The sequence below is a fragment of the Pecten maximus genome, chromosome 7 (assembly GCF_902652985.1).
Source record: "Pecten maximus chromosome 7, xPecMax1.1, whole genome shotgun sequence".
NCBI lineage: Eukaryota > Metazoa > Mollusca > Bivalvia > Pectinida > Pectinidae > Pecten > Pecten maximus.
In genome coordinates, this window is record NC_047021.1 from 15,228,936 (window position 1) to 15,246,251 (window position 17,316).

General features: G+C 35.1%; 1 protein-coding gene across 7 annotated transcripts in view; it reads right to left on the reverse strand.

Moving 5' to 3' along the window:
• LOC117331722 overlaps positions 1–17,316 on the reverse strand; it is a 30,941-nt gene that overhangs the window by 5,973 nt on the left and 7,652 nt on the right. Inside the window, exons 1-5 of one of the 7 annotated variants that reach the window (XR_004533644.1) lie at positions 10,289–11,402; positions 9,565–9,637; positions 8,739–9,362; positions 3,870–3,955; positions 2,980–3,086 (exon numbers count right to left, since the gene is read on the reverse strand). Coding sequence is in view for 4 of the 7 variants with exons in the window: in XM_033890578.1 (XP_033746469.1) it covers positions 3,924–3,955; positions 8,739–9,362; positions 9,565–9,637; positions 10,289–11,392 (1,833 nt within the window). In the remaining 3 variants the exon portion in view is untranslated. Of the gene's footprint in view, positions 1–2,650; positions 3,087–3,807; positions 3,956–8,738; positions 9,363–9,564; positions 9,638–10,288; positions 11,403–17,316 lie in introns of those variants that run through there. The other 6 variants (XR_004533643.1, XR_004533645.1, XM_033890579.1 and 3 more) reach the window with 6 other exon arrangements.

Genomic DNA, 17,316 nt, shown 5'->3' on the forward strand with positions numbered 1-17,316 from the left:
ATCTGTATGTGTGGAGACTGGAGAGCTGTACTGTTATATAGTCCTACCTGTATCTGTATGTGTAGAGACTGGGGAGCTGTGCTGTATGTTATATAGTCCTACCTGTATCTGTATGTGTGGAGACTGGAGAGCTGTACTGTTATATAGTCCTACCTGTATCTGTATGTGTAGAGACTGGAGAGCAGTACTGTTATATAATCCTACCTGTATCTGTATGTGTGGAGACTGGGGAGCTGTGCTGTATGTTATATAGTCCTACCTGTATTTGTATGTGTGGAGACTGGAGAGCTGTACTGTTATAAAGTCCTACCTGTATCTGTATATGTGGAGACTGGAGAGCTGTACTGTTATATAGTCCTACCTGTATCTGTATGTGTGGAGACTGGAGAGCTGTACTGTTATATAGTCCTACCTGTATCTGTATGTGTAGAGACTGGAGAGCTGTACTGTATGTTATATAGTCCTACCTGTATGTGTGTGTGTAGAGACTGGAGAGCTGTACTGTTATAAAGTCCTACCTGTATCTGTATGTGTGGAGACTGGAGAGCTATACTGTTATATAGTCCTACCTGTATCTGTATGTGTGGAGACTGGAGAGCTGTACAGTTATATAGTCCTACCTGTATCTGTATGTGTAGAGACTGGAGAGCTGTACTGTATGTTATATAGTCCTACCTGTATCTGTATGTGTGGAGACTGGAGAGCTGTACTGTTATATAGTCCTACCTGTATCTGTATGTGTAGAGACTGGAGAGCTGTACTGTATGTTATATAGTCCTACCTGTATGTGTGTGTGTAGAGACTGGAGAGCTGTACTGTTATAAAGTCCTACCTGTATCTGTATGTGTGGAGACTGGAGAGCTGTACTGTTATATAGTCCTACCTGTATCTGTATGTGTGGAGACTGGAGAGCTGTACAGTTATATAGTCCTACCTGTATCTGTATGTGTAGAGACTGGAGAGCTGTACTGTATGTTATATAGTCCTACCTGTATCTGTATGTGTGGAGACTGGAGAGCTGTACTGTATGTTATATAGTCCTACCTGTATCTGTATGTGTGGAGACTGGAGAGCTGTATTGTACTGTTATATAGTCCTACCTGTATCTGTATGTGTGGAGACTGGAGAGCTGTACTGTATGTTATATAGTCCTACCTGTATCTGTATGTGTGGAGACTGGAGAGCTGTATTGTACTGTTATATAGTCCTACCTGTATCTGTATGTGTGGAGACTGGGGAGCTGTATTGTATGTTATATAGTCCTACCTGTATCTGTATGTGTGGAGACTGGAGAGCTGTACAGTTATATAGTCCTACCTGTATCTGTATGTGTAGACTGGAGAGCTGTATTGTATGTTATATAGTCCTACCTGTATCTGTATGTGTGGAGACTGGAGAGCTGTACTGTATGTTATATAGTCCTACCTGTATCTGTATGTGTGGAGACTGGAGAGTTGTACTGTATGTTATATAGTCCTACCTGTATCTGTATGTGTGGAGACTGGAGAGTTGTACTGTACTGTTATATAGTCCTACCTGTATCTGTATGTGTGGAGACTGGAGAGTTGTACTGTACTGTTATATAGTCCTACCTGTATCTGTTTGTGTGGAGACTGGAGAGCTGTACAGTATATAGTCCTACCTGTATCTGTATGTGTGGAGACTGGAGAGCTGTACTGTTATATAGTCCTACCTGTATCTGTATGTGTGGAGACTGGAGAGCTGTACTGTTATATAGTCCTACCTGTATCTGTATGTGTGGAGACTGGAGAGCTGTACTGTTATATAGTCCTACCTGTATCTGTATGTGAAGAGACTGGAGAGCTGTACTGTATGTTATATAGTCCTACCTGTATCTGTATGTGTGGAGACTGGGGAGCTGTACTGTATGTTATATAGTCCTACCTGTATCTGTATGTGTGGAGATTGGAGAGCTGTCCTGTACTGTTAATAGACATCTCAAGTTATAGATGTACGCGGACTACGTGCACGGAGACGGAGACGTACTAGGCAGATTTCGGGGGTCGTATCAAAAGTGAAGAACTCTTTCCTCGACGTCCAACTTAATAGGGATTTATTACGATTAAAACGCATTCTGAATTTCAATGTAATATGTGATATTTGTATAGCAAAAAGTTTCACTTCTTCTTATTGCAGCGTAACCAGTAGCAGCTTGTTTGCTTGTGTTTAATATTATATTAGCAGCCTATTGAAAATTCGATGTTCATTATCTACTCCGTATCGGCGTATGGACATCTAAAAACATCCCATACGAGTCATGTCAGGATGAACATTTCTTCACTAAGAAGACGAAATTGTGTTTGACAATGTCACACATATTAAGTTGTTTTGTAAACACTTGCAGATAACTGCATATGCCACTTGGAATGACTTAACAAACAAATATGATTCATATTGTCTATGCAATTCATTTCGCCAGACCAAATTCACTCTAAGATTCTGGAATTAGCAATTTGATTGGTCAATTCAAAAGTTCATCCTTATGTCACCCTCAATGGGATATAGTAATTTTATTAACATCTCAAATTTTAATTAGATTGGTTAAAAGCAAGAGATGTTTAAGGGCATGTCAGGTTTTTTAGGTGACGGAAAGCCGGAGGACCCCCCGAAAAAAAAACCGATCTCCGCAACAGTCCCACGTGGTAAATAGTGGTGTAGCTAAACTATATAGCTAATTTTGAAAAGATCGAACATGATGATTCTAAACAGATTAAGAATAAAATACACATTTTTTTTTTATAAACTCCCAAGTCCTTATGTGAAATCGTCGGAGACTTGCATATGCGTAGGAGGTCTAGACAAAGACATATTTTGTCTCCGCGAAATAGAATTATACTATTCATGTTGTGGCTTCGGTCTTATCCTAGTTATGCTGTTTTGTCATTATTGTTTGATGTTTCTCCTGCGACAATCGGGTGTGAACTAGATGAACTGTGTCCTATCATGCACAATACATACGTAAATGCTATCAGGTGGCCATCGGTAGCAGAGTGGAGAGATGCTCGGGGAATCTGGCAGAAAATTCCTGATGCAGTGGCTGCCATCGACGGTACATCACATCATATCTATAGACCCCAAAATGAACCACAACAACTTTACTATAGTGGCCATAGACATAACATTGCATGCACACTATAATCATCATAGACAATACAAATACACTGCGATATGTACATAGTGGCTTTCTTGGACACCAAAACGATGCCCAAATATTTAATTCTTTACCAAACATTGGCCCTTATGAACTGCTTCCGTTTCCTGCTGAATGTACTTTACTTGGTGACAAGATTTTTTCCCGAACCGATACCCTTTGATGACGCGAGTGTAGGACATTAGCCCCTAGGACAAAAGCCCCTCCGGACGAAAGCCCCCCTGGACCCTGGACATTAGCCCCCCCCCCCCCCCTTTCTTAATAAATTTAGCTGGTATACTTTATATAAATCTGTACTTTTGAAAAACAGAAACTGTATATATATATTGTTATTTTATCTCTGAAATTTGGAGAATAATTGTGTGGAAAATGAAAGTCCTTGGTTCAATGTCAGAGTAGCATTATATGTCTGTGGTTAAACATCATAATTTATTTTTTTCAAACTTCATATTATCAAGTAAGCTGAAATTTCAGGAAAGTTCTCCAGGATGAACAAATTGTTACTGATTACACATAATTTCTGACCTAATATATTACAAATATTGATAATCAAAGAAATGCCTACAAAAGCAATAAACATTTCATACCTACATTTTGTATTTGCAGTGTCTCAAATTATAATATAATAAATACCTAACCAAACATGTTGCACTGTGTTGTAATAATTTTAATTTTAGGAATGATTTTTTGTCCGTACCTCTTTGATGACACCAGACCGGAAATAGCCCGGCAACCTGCACATCACCAACAATTATCCCGGAAATTTAATCAAATCCATAGTACCTATAGAGTAATAGTTGAACATGTAATACGTGAAGTAAAATTGTATAGAGCGATAGGGACACTTTGGCGCCACCCACGTTATAAAATTCGACAAACTGTAGACATCTGTGCAGCTATGGCATACAGACGAAAAAAACTGTTTTCGTAAAAGAAAACCCATGCTTGGCACCAACGTTCTGTCGTAGATCCATATGGTTCAGTGCACGTGATAGTTACCGATTGATCAGACACTACAGTACAATTATGTTACCGTGCACGCTCCGAGTCTATATATGTCTCTGACAATTTGCTGTTATTATACTGTCAACTTTATTGACATAATTCTCCTTATACATAGAAAATATAAAAGACATTTGTTACCTATATAACGTAAAGGAGGACAATTTATTTATTTATTTTTTTTTTTAAACACTATCACTTCTTATTTCAGAAAATCATTATGTATCATAATATAGCCAAAGACTGTAATAGCCAGGTATATGTGATAATTATTCGTATGTGTGTCTCGGATATACACATTTACTAATGTAATTTAGGAAAACCTCATTTAATACTTTGTGTTAATTGACTTATATGTATTGTAATGTGGAAATATTCTATTCTGACGTACACCACGTGTTTGTTTACTTTTTATTTTGATACGACCCCCAGAAACTACCTAGTACGTCTCCGTCTCCGCGCACGTAGTCCGCGTACGTCTATAACTGGAGATGTCTATTAGTCCTACCTGTATCTGTATGTGTGGAGACTGGAGAGCTGTACTGTATGTTATATAGTCTTACCTGTATCTGTATGTGTAGAGACTGGAGAGTTGTACTGTTATATAGTCATACCTGTATCTGTATGTGTGGAGACTGGGGAGCTGTACTGTAGGTTATATAGTCCTACCTGTATCTGTATGTGTGGAGACTGGAGAGCTGTACTGTTATATAGTCCTACCTGTATCTGTATGTGTGGAGACTGGAGAGCTGTACTGTTATATAGTCCTACCTGTATCTGTATGTGTGGAGACTGGAGAGCTGTATTGTATGTTATATAGTCCTACCTGTATCTGTATGTGTGGAGACTGGAGAGCTGGGGACCTTTTCACGAAAGTTTGTAAGTGTAATTTTGATCGTAAGTGTAAATTTACGATTATGATGGTTTTCACAAAGGAACTTACGAAAATCTTTAGTGCAAAATTCATCGTAAGTCTTACGAGAGCACATAACCCACTCACATGTTACAATAGTAATGTATGTATAAAATATATGGGGGGTCGATATAAACATAACACTTTGTCACCTCAGAGACATATATACAGAGAGATTGGCAGCTCTCTATTTGCCCTTGTGTTTACATAGTGGCCCCTGACCTTCCCACAATCCTTTGCGGTCGCTCGGTTCAGTCTTCACTAGACGCCATATTGGAGAAAACTTGAAAACCAGACACATAATTATCGATAATTTCTATTTGAAATCATCAGCAAGATCCAATTATGTGCTTTAATTTTATTAATATCAAAGAGCAGAAGTGTCATCAATATGAAATATATCACAATTTGCTGTCCAAGTGTTTGTATTTTGAGTATGAAAGTCAAGCACAACGCAGGAAAGATCGGCGGGAATCTCCAATTTTCGAAAAGTCCCTATGGAGTTTTCGAGAATACGGATAAATGACAACAATGTGCATGATAATCAAGACCACATTCCATAAGTATGATAGTTTTTGGTTAATGTGGTAACTTTTGTAGTGGACTAGATAAAACAATGTGCTTTTTGTGTGCGTTTAAAATTGACGATGTTTTGGTCGGACGTAATGGCTGCTTAATTACAAAACTTGGACATGTCGAATAGGACCCAATGGATTTTAGAAAATACGGATAAATGGCAACAATGTGCATGATCAATAAGACTATATCCCATAAGTATGATAGTTTTTGGTTAATGTGGTAACTTTTGTAGTGGCCTAAATAAAACAATGTGCTTTTTGTGTGCGTTTAAAATTGACGATGTTTTGGTCTGACGTAATGGCGGCTTAATTACAAACTTGGACATGTCGAATAGGACCCAATAGATTTTCGAAAATACGGATAAATGACAACAATATGCATAATTAATAAGACTATATCCCATAAGTTTGATAGTTTTTGGTTAATGTGGTAACTTTTGTAGTGGCCAAAATAAAACGATGTGCTTTTTGTGTGCGTTTAAAATTGACGATGTTTTGGTCTGACGTAATGGCGGCTATTTACAAACTTGGACATGTCGAATAGGACCCAATGGTATTAGAAAATACGGATAAATGACAACAATGTGCATGATCAATAAGACTATATCCCATAAGTATGATAGTTTTTGGTTAATGTGGTAACTTTTGTAGTGGCCTAAATAAAACGATGTGCTTTTTGTGTGCGTTTAAAATTGACGATGTTTTGGTCTGACGTAATGGCGGCTGAATTACAAACTTGGACATGTCGAATAGGACCCAATGGATTTTCGAAAATACGGATAAATGACAACAATATGCATGATCAATAAGACTATATCCCATAAGTTTGATAGTTTTTGGTTAATGTGGTAACTTTTGTAGTGGCCAAAATAAAACGATGTGCTTTTTGTGTGCGTTTAAAATTGACGATGTTTTGGTCGGACGTAATGGCGGCTATTTACAAACTTGGACATGTCGAATAGGACCCAATGGATTTTAGAAAATACGGATAAATGGCAACAATGTGCATGATCAATAAGACTATATCCCATAAGTATGATAGTTTTTGGTTAATGTGGTAACTTTTGTAGTGGCCTAGATAAAACGATGTGCTTTTTGTGTGCGTTTAAAATTGACGATGTTTTGGTCTGACGTAATGGCGGCTTAATAACAAACTTGGACATGTCGAATAGGACCCAATGGATTTTCGAAAATACGGATAAATGACAACAATATGCATGATCAATAAGACTATATCCCATACGTTTGATAGTTTTTGGTTAATGTGGTAACTTTTGTAGTGGCCAAAATAAAACGATGTGCTTTCTGTGTGTATTTAAAATGACGATGTTTTGGTCTGACGTAATGGCGGATTAACCAGAACATGTCGAATAAGTTCCAATACTACGATACACACATGCGCATAGCCCGATTTACCTGCGCTCGCGTGTGTTTGATAGGAGACAGGACGCTCTCGATAAGGGATATGCTTGAGTGGTCACGAATAAAGGGAGCCACTATGTGTACGGGGAAATAGCGATGTTACTAATCTCTCTGTATATATGTCTCTGGTCACCTTCATCAAAGTTTGTCATGAACTGTATCACTATGCATGTTTGACAATATCCTTGTAGTCCTTCCATTAAAAATTGCATTCAAATTGATTTAGTTAAATGGGCAATGCAATTTAAGAAATGCCAAAGCTGTTTGAATATTATGTGCACTATGTAAATTTAGGTCACATGCATGGTGATTGGTTTTAAGTTCATCCTTACCTATAAACAGGTTGACATATTTCCAGAGTTGAATATTTCATTTCCTGGTAGTCTTGTATTGATCATGAACCAGGTATGAAAGATAAATACTTTCCTTCATTTGTAAAATAACATGTTATTTATCTCTGTTAGAAAAGCCTCATGGCTGCCATGTATTGGAACTCTCCTGCTAGAAGTTATTGGGCGGGAAAAATTTGGCGGGAAATTTTAAGTTTTCTTATTGTAAAGGGGTTTAGTAAGCCTGTACAGTTTCCTTATTCTTCTTTAAGCCAACAACAAAATTGTTATAACCATGGAATTAAATTCAAAACTTTTTAGATATGAAGTTTGTTATTCAATTTAAAATGTAAGGTATTTTTTTATTCAAGAAAATGTTCAATTTTAAAGTCAAATCATCATTCATTAAAATTCTTCAAAATTCATAACTATTTGATTCATTTTGATGAATTTTAATGAATATCATCAATGCATGAAAATTCATGAATAGTTCATAATCACATAAAATTCTCATTTATTAAAGTTCTTCAAAATTCATTATCAGCTGTTCTTACTATTTCATTCATTTTGATGAATTTTAATGAATATCATCTATGCATGAAAGTTCATGAATAGTTCATAATCACATATGATGAACGATCATGAATCTTAATGAATTTGTAAAATTATTCATAAAAGTTCATAAAGAGTTCATGAGAGGTATTTGATGAATATTCATGAACATTTTTTCATGAATAAAAAACTTACAGTATTCTTGAAAGTTCATGAATGATTCATGAACATTCATGAACTCATGAATACCATCTCGCAGGGGTGCATACTCCAGCATGAACATGTTTTGTGAATGTTAGCTATCCTCCTCTAAATGAGCATATTAACATTTTGCTGATTAAGAATCAGATAAATATTAACATTATTTGCCAGGTATGTATTGTTATCTATGAGACACATAAAATTTACATGGTTGTATCTACAGAGAAAAATGAATCACTCAAGTCAAAATTTGTCTTTATAGAAATAAATGTGAGCATTTTTAACGAAAGGATCGCAGAATAGGTACAGCATATCAAATTATTGACCTCCCTTAAAAATTCCATAACACATAGGCATCATATAAAATCCCCCATGTATAACATGGAAACTCAAAGCAAGATATTTCCAATCCCTTGTCCTCTGACCAAGCCACAATCACAAAATCAACCCACTTTCAAGTCTTAAGCCATAAAAATCTGATGTACCACTGCACCAAGTTGACATCTTTACAACCTGAAGTGTACCAGAAACATTGTGAAGCATTAAGTGTGTACAATAGGTATACTCACCTGTTAGCAAATGGAATAGGGCCTGAGGGCTGCCAAAACGTTTTTCATTGTTTAGGTTAGAAGGATCCAGTGAATCAACAGGATGACTACCATCAAAGTTTTTCGGGGCAGGATTGCCTGCCATTACACTTCTGGCAGCAGTGTGTTCCAGGACCTTACTCTCATTGTTCAAGCTGTCCTTTGCATCAATGCTCAGTATGCTCTCAGTTTTTTGAGAATTTAATGCCGCATTGCCTGAATCATTCACTAGACTAGTGTTGTCTAGACTCGTCTCCCCGGAGTCTTTTCCTGACCTGTCGGATTCATCTGTTGGTGACAACTCTTCTTGACCAGTCGCAGAGTCATATCCAGAATCTGTTAATTTTGAGGCTGTTGACTTGTTCTCTTTGTATTTGTTCTTTGAAGATTCCAACTGATCTTCTTCTATATCATCAGAATCCCCGACATCCTCAGGAGGCAGAGCACCCTCAGCACCGTGAGTCTTGATGTCTTTATTCTCTGATGTTTCCCCTATATGAGAACAATGAGCAGGTTTTGTCTCTGGATTTTTCTCTGGGTTGTTTAATCCAGACACAGCAGTATTTCTGGAATGTGCAATATTCCCCTCCAGAGCGTTTGAGGAGGCTGAAAATGAAATCATTTTTTCTCTTGACAATTTTTCATCTTAAAAACACCAAGGTGTCTTTGTCTGGATGGATCTAGATGCCTTATATACTATAATTCTTAAACATTAAATTTTGTTTAATTTTCAAAACATGTAATAATAAATTGTACGTCCTCAGTTATTACAGACAAAACAATAGAAACATGTAACTGATTTAAATACCTGGACTTCCGCTAATACTGGTTACGACACCACCGATTACTGTCTGGCTTTCATTTCCTTGCCTCGGATTTGGCTACAAGCGTAAGATGTAGACAAATTAAGTTTATTGATAGTTATTGATTAAAATCAATTTAATATCATGCAGTGCTACAACATCATATTTCTCAGGGAAAGCTAGAAACTTGATTTTAACAAAAATTTTCAATTTACCAGGGTTATCTATTTCTGGGAAACAATGAAACTTTAAAGAGTTTCTGTTGATATGATTTTTCTTACTACCTCATCAAAAATGTAGGTCTGTTATTATAGTTATAGACTAGGTGGAACTTTAAGCATTGTGACAATTGAGTTGTTTTCTTGTCACACTCTAAACACTATTTTTAGCTACATGTACCCTCAATACTGTAGATAATCCTCATTCGTCATAAAAAAAAAGTAGAGACAGGTCTGGAAGATCAGTCTTTTTGTTTAAATTGTCCCTACATCCGTTGAAGTAGAGAAAAAAAACAAAAGGACACAACTTACATTGGAAGACCCTATAGAGCTTAAAACTAAACAGAAGGTCACCAGACTGCTTTTAATTATAAAGGACCCCATTATATAGTAACCAGTGCAAGCCCTACAAACAGATACAAATACTTATAATACAAATACACTTACAATACAAATACTTATAATACAAATACTTATAATACAAATACTTATAATACAAATAGGCCAATACCTGTTTAGTTTCCCATATTTGATTTGACTGGTTACTGGCAACTTCAAAACCTGTTGATGTGGATGTGGTACAGACAATGTCAACTGCTTCATTGTTCAGTTGTTTCTCCAGGGGAGTACTAGTTTTTGCATTTGAAACAACCTGAGTATCTACAGGCAACTGATGGCCACCTTCGAGGTGTGCAGCATGTTGATTTTGGTGGGAAATATTATGTTGACCGTCTGCAGAAGTAGCGTATGAATGTCTCCCAGAAGTAGTACATTGATTTTCATTAGACATTGAGGACTTGTTCCTATGGTTAACAACCAATTCTTGCTTTTCCCTGTCCATGAATGCTTTCGTGATAACATTCTTTGCAACCCGCTCTTTCAATCTTGCATTCTTCTCTAAGTCAAAAAATTCAATAATATTATTATTTGCTTGCAGACCTGTAAATCTTATTTTTTTAGCTGTTGTTTGAACACGCATGACAGCATTTTCCTTTTGGCGTAGAACACATTCATGAAGAAGATCTAGGTTTCTATTCATGTTGTTTGCCAATTGAGATATTTTTGAAATGTGCTCATTGATTTCTGTATCATCCATGAACCTTGTCAGACAAATCAGCTCTTCCACTATGCCAGTAAGAGATTTGTCCTTCATGAAATTTTCAGTGATATAAACCAATATTTTCATACATTTTGCCAACACATCATCAGCTTTTCTGAATATGTTATCTCTTTTTAAAACAACTGAATCATCATACAGATATATCCGAGCATCAATGTTACATTGCCTGGCCATCTTTTTCAACCATGGAATAAATTCAGTATCCACCTTATCAAAATCCTCCTTGGTATATATGACTACCAAATCTACTAGTAAAAGGTCTGACTCAGAGTCTGTTTCTCCAGTAGGGCCTGGTAATGAGGTGTCTTGTGGAGCATATGGTACAGAATCATTGTCTAAATCAGTCCCTAGTCTGACATGTTTATCTTGTCCTTGATTATTTTCCAACCTTTCTTTCTTTTCAGTTTCCATTTTAGAACATTCTTGATTTTGGATATTTGACTTGAAATTAGTTTTGGGCCTTGCTCCATTATCATTGGATTGCTTGCTTGCCATATTTTGCTAAAGATGGAAACAAAACTGAAATGAAACATCAATTATAAATTAGTTCATTTTATCTAAAGGTCAACACAAATTTGAATACCAGAATAAAGGCAATTGATAGATTATTCATACCAAATATGATTTCAGTAGGGCGTCATATTCTAAAATTCAAGGACTGACCATGTACAGTAATACAAGAGTTCTGAGAACTACTGTCTGAATTAAAGCTCCATAATCAAAACAGTTATAACTAAACATCTAAGTGTAAGGTAGAACACCACAGAAAGTCTGGGTGACCATGGGTGTTGTTGTTTTTTCTGCATTAAAAAATGAAAAAATAAATGTACACTATAATTGGTATATTCATTATGAAGTTAGTACATACAGGCTTCACATTTGTTAAAACTAAAATAAATAAATTGGTTCTGGATTTTAAATTTCTGGGTTTTCCGAAAGTGTGTTTAGGACTCGCACAACTAAATCAGCCAATCAGCAAGTGTTTTGCCCATTTGTAGTTCCTATGTTAAAGTGAGTTCTGGTTAATTACTGAGCTACAGAGGAATTTTAATTAAGCATTGAACTGTTACCAAATGGTAGTATACAGTCGATATGAATACAATTTGGGTGACAGATAAATAGAATGTCACCCGTTAGGGCGACATGAAATATTTATCTGTCACCCAAATTGTATTCATATCGACTGTATACTACCATTTGGTAACAGTTCAATGCTTATATTTACATTCATAAAGATTTTTTTATTTACTGTAGGTTATGACGCGTTTAAATTTGCCGCTTACCCTATCACTGACGTCATCAAGTTCAAATACCAGAACAGCCGAAACTTCCAGAAGGAACAATATAGTCCCTGATGACGTTATTAATAGCAAGCACACGATCGTTTTTGTACAAATTTGGCTTTATTTTTTATTTCATAGACGTTTGTAGGTATCGTCAAATTGTTTACAATTGCATAATTTCTGATTGTTTAAAATCGAAACCGTTTTTTTCTGCGCAATGATATACAGTTAACATTTAGAAGTGATGCGACGTTGAACGGGCATCGCCCAGGACAGAATCGATTCCTCGGAAACACTTATGTTTCTATTGACTGGATTTACGTTATTTTAAGAAGAGTATCAGCTCTTAAATTCTAAATGAGAGTCGTCTTGACAGTAGGGGAAAATGAATCCAAGGATATTTCGTTCGAAACAGATTCCAGTCTAACCGGTCAACTCAGTGTCGCTAACTTAGCAGACGATTTTCAACTTCACAGGGGCTCGATTTTGTAAGGTAGGCCTTTGACATCAGTGAATAATGTTACCGGTGGATCTTGTGGCGTATGGTCTTTTGCCTATAGGCCTATAATGCAAGGAGAACAGACATGAGTCTTTTGATTGTCACCATTTTAATGCAGAGAACAAGGACCAGTCCGGAACCCGGTACGGATGATACATGGACTAGTAAATTAACAAGATTATAACAATTACATTCTTGAACTAGTAATGAACCAATTAAACTCAACATTTGTTACTAAAAGCTTAACTATATAACCGGGCAATTAAAAGAACATTGATATTGTAACTATACTTCAGAGACTTGGCAGGTATGGCTAATACATTTTATAACAATTAATTGTCGTGATGTAAAATACGTCATATTCAGTACTTAATCCAAACTTCCATGCCATCATAACCGATATACTTTGTAGCTACTAGACAGTAATACTACTGAATGCCTTAATCTCAAATTGGTACAATATTACAAGAACACACGTCTAGATAGATAATCTACCAGACAATGTCAAATAAACAACAATTGGCGAGTATCAATAATTGACTAGAATTGAATACTGACAGTTCACACCGAAATGGCAGACCATCATTAGTAAAACAGTTATAAACCCGAAAACGCAATAGCTCACAACAGCCTTCTAATGTATTGGAACTATTACAATATTGTTTATCTCGAGTATACAATACAAAACCAAACAACACATTTCTTATACACTAGGATAAAAATACCTGAATCCACAACATCTCATTTCTTATTGGTGCAACAAGGGAAGTGATTATCTTTACCTAAAAGAAAGTCATTACCATGAACTATAAATTGTCATAGACAATTTCCCAAGTAATATTCAATCCTATGGCAGAACGATTTACCCAAAAACACCCAAAAACTACCCAAAAACACCCAAAAACATCCAAAAACTACCCAAAAACACCTTAAAACATCTCACAACATCAACACATTAAATGAAAACATCATTAGAAATTGATATGTATATGTTAACATATCAAATACAGCTATTGATACCTTCTTTTGTTGACTTATCGGAGAGTAGGGTTTTGACGGCGAGGGAGATAACTCTTACAAACAGTCATACAATAAAACCGGCAAGACAATTATCTAGCGTAGTTTGTCGATTCACACACATTTATCTTCCAGACATTTTTTTTTCATTTACCTTATTAACGATTGAATTATTACTATGATTGAATTTGATGTGTTTTCTCATGGATATGCTGTTCGATGAAGCATATATGTATATACATGTCCGTTGATTGTGCAGACATACTGAGAAAACACAAAACAATAAATGAAGATTGACATTGTGACGTGTCTATATGCTATTGCACTCTGACTTTGTTGGTATCAAATACATATCTTGCTACCTTCTATATCTATATCTATATTCTATATCTGTATCTGTATCTGTATATCTATATCTGTATCTATAGATCTCTATCTGTATCTATAGATCTCTATCTATATCTATAGATCTCTATCTATATTCTTTATCTGTATCTATATCTATAATATCTATATCTGTACTTTATGAAAACTTTTGCATACTAAAATAAAATAGATATTGTAATTTGTAGCTAGTTTCTTATTAATATTCAGGTAATGTTCTGTTCACATGTGAAAAGACACCGTGACGAGACGCCGACTCATCAGCGGTGCGGTCTCTTGCCCGGTAATATGGCCCGATTTTGTGTCAATGGTTATTCACGTACCTCCTTTTTCTGGGGATTTGAAAGTATTACTTGCCTAGAGACAGTCATTTCATGTTTATAAAAAAAAAACATACTAATACATGAAGAGGTATCCCAAATGATATGGTATACGGGGAATCAGGACGTTTCTCATTAGTAAATATAATTTTTATTTTGGCACTAATTAACTACAGATAATGAATTATCAAGTAAATTATATGACAAAATGGATGTATTTCATTTAAAGTGGTTATGTATGGTATTTTGAAAAAATTCAAGTTAAGATCGGCAAAAACTGAAATACATGTATATTGTTAAACAAAAGCTAAATGATCAGGCTATTCAAAAGTGGTTTTGTGGATATCGAGAAGAGAAGTAGAGGGCAAAATGATATATTATTCAAATGTATCTTTGGTTTTGATAATTACTTGACTATACATTTATTATTTATAGCATATATTATTGATCATATAAGATATCTGATATGTTTATAAGATATCATTTCTTTATAATGTAATGATACTAAATCATTGATATGATATATAGAGAACAGCCTGGCTTATAATATTTGAAAATAAAATTTAATTTTATGTTTTGTGTTAAAATTGTACGTATGTGTCCGGAAAGTTGGTCGTGTATTTCTTTATAAATTTTCAACCAAGTTATTCATCATGAATGTAGTTTTTTAATGTGTAAATAGATTTGATCTTAATTCAGTTTTTAACCTAGTTTTATGACTTTTATGTATGTTGAAACTATTATATATAATGAAATTTTATATTGTCAATTTAAGAGTTATTTCACAATAATCAATGTACTCTTTTTATTCAAACATTAAATTATTTATGTAGATTATCGGTCTCAGTTTCCGTGTGTTGGAGCCATACTCTATGGTGATCTAGACCGATATCTACTTTCTAATATTGTCTGTATTTATCAATTTTATCGAAGTTGTTCAATATCAATGAAGTTTTTTAATAAGTAAATATATTTGATCTAATTTTGTTTTTAACCTAGTTTTATGACTTTTATATATGTTGAAAAGGTTATGTAATGAGATTTTGTATTTTTCAACTCATTATTTATTTTTAATCAATTTCCTCTTTTAATTACACTAGTTACTTATGTATATTACCGGTTCAAGTTCAGTTGTGGCATATTATGTACTTAATAAAGATGATATCAACTTGATACGTATAGTTCTTTCTTATTTCCACGTGGTTGGTTTTGTATGACTGTTTGTAAGAGTTATCTCCCTCGCCGTCAAAACCCTACTCGCCGATAAGTCAACAAAAGAAGGTATCAATAGCTGTATTTGATATGTTAACATATACATATCAATTTCTAATGATGTTTTCATATAATGTGTTGATGTTGAGAGATGTTTTAAGGTGTTTTTGGGTAGTTTTTGGGTGTTTTGGGGTGTTTTTGGGTGTTTTTGGGTAAATCGTTCCTCCCCAATCCTAACCCAAAGTCAGTATAAACATTACATAATTCAGGAATACTAATTATTAAGAGACACAATACTTAGAATTACTTTATCCTGCTATTTTATCTAGTCAAAAATATTCTACCTCTAAACAATAACAGGGAATTCTATAACTAGCTATTACAAAATTATTATGATCAGATTAACATAATTAATAATTTTGAAGTCTGTTTCAAGTTTCAAAATATCATTAAAAGAAACCTTGACATTTGGTTTTGTAGTAAAACTAAACATGAATAATCTCGACAATTGAACAGCCAAACTCTAAACCAATTCTATTTCAAAATACTAGTAATGTAAATATATACACGTGTTGCCAAGTGTAAACATATGGGCGCAGCCATATTGTGACGTCATACCGCGGCATACTTCTAAGAGTCAAACTATGCCATTTCAGATTCAAATAAAATGCAACAAAAATAATTGACATGAAAGTTCCTAGTACAGAATATGCTACAATAACATAATTCTATTGATTAACCCAAGACCTTCAGTCAAAAAGTATGAAAATAAATGTTTTATAAACAATTTGTCATGTATGACGAATGGCGCGACCATGTCGTCTGCAGAAAACAACCAGCTTACCGCTTCGATTGACAAAATACTACTTTTGCAACCATATTCACATCCGACACTGCTCATATTGCTGCATCATACATTTGGGAACCATAATATCAGCAATGTACATGTTGTTAAACAATATTTCAACCAAAACTTACCTATAATGCAAGGAGAACAGACATGAGTCTTTTGATTGTCACCATTTTAATGCAGAGAACAAGGACCAGTCCGGAACCCGGTACGGATATTCCGGAATCAAACAGAAACAGAGTTACCTCCCTTTACCAATAAATCGTGTATCTCGTTGCCACATTTCAAAAATAAAATGTGGGGTCCCTGATCTTACACCAAACTATTAACAATCAGTAAAAATCCACCTGTCACAATAACCACACAACTAAAATCCAGTAGGCCTACATACACAACCGGAAACCATGCCGATACTCCCGATATTTATACAAGATTTGTTTTTTATAAATACTTTACTTTTATTGTTGTCGTGTCTTGCATTTCTGAAAATTCGAAACGAGCCCCTGTGAGTGTGACGACATTGACAATTTGATCATATTTCGTAAAGTGACACTTATAGTTATTTCGTGTTGTCTTCATTTTTCTAATTATAAAATAATACTCTCATAACTTGTGACGTTGCTTATTTTGTTCATTGTGGCTTCTGTAAATGAATGCTAGCATTCAAGCTCTCTAGACCGAAAGCAACTGGCGGCCATTGTTTAACCAACAAGTACTACAATACCTGGAGCTGTATTCCTACACTGACCGTATCACTGTAAATTGTAGTATACAGTCTCATGAATACAATTTGGTTTACTAACGACATATAGACAAATGCAACACAGAATGTAAATATTGAGGAAATGATGACA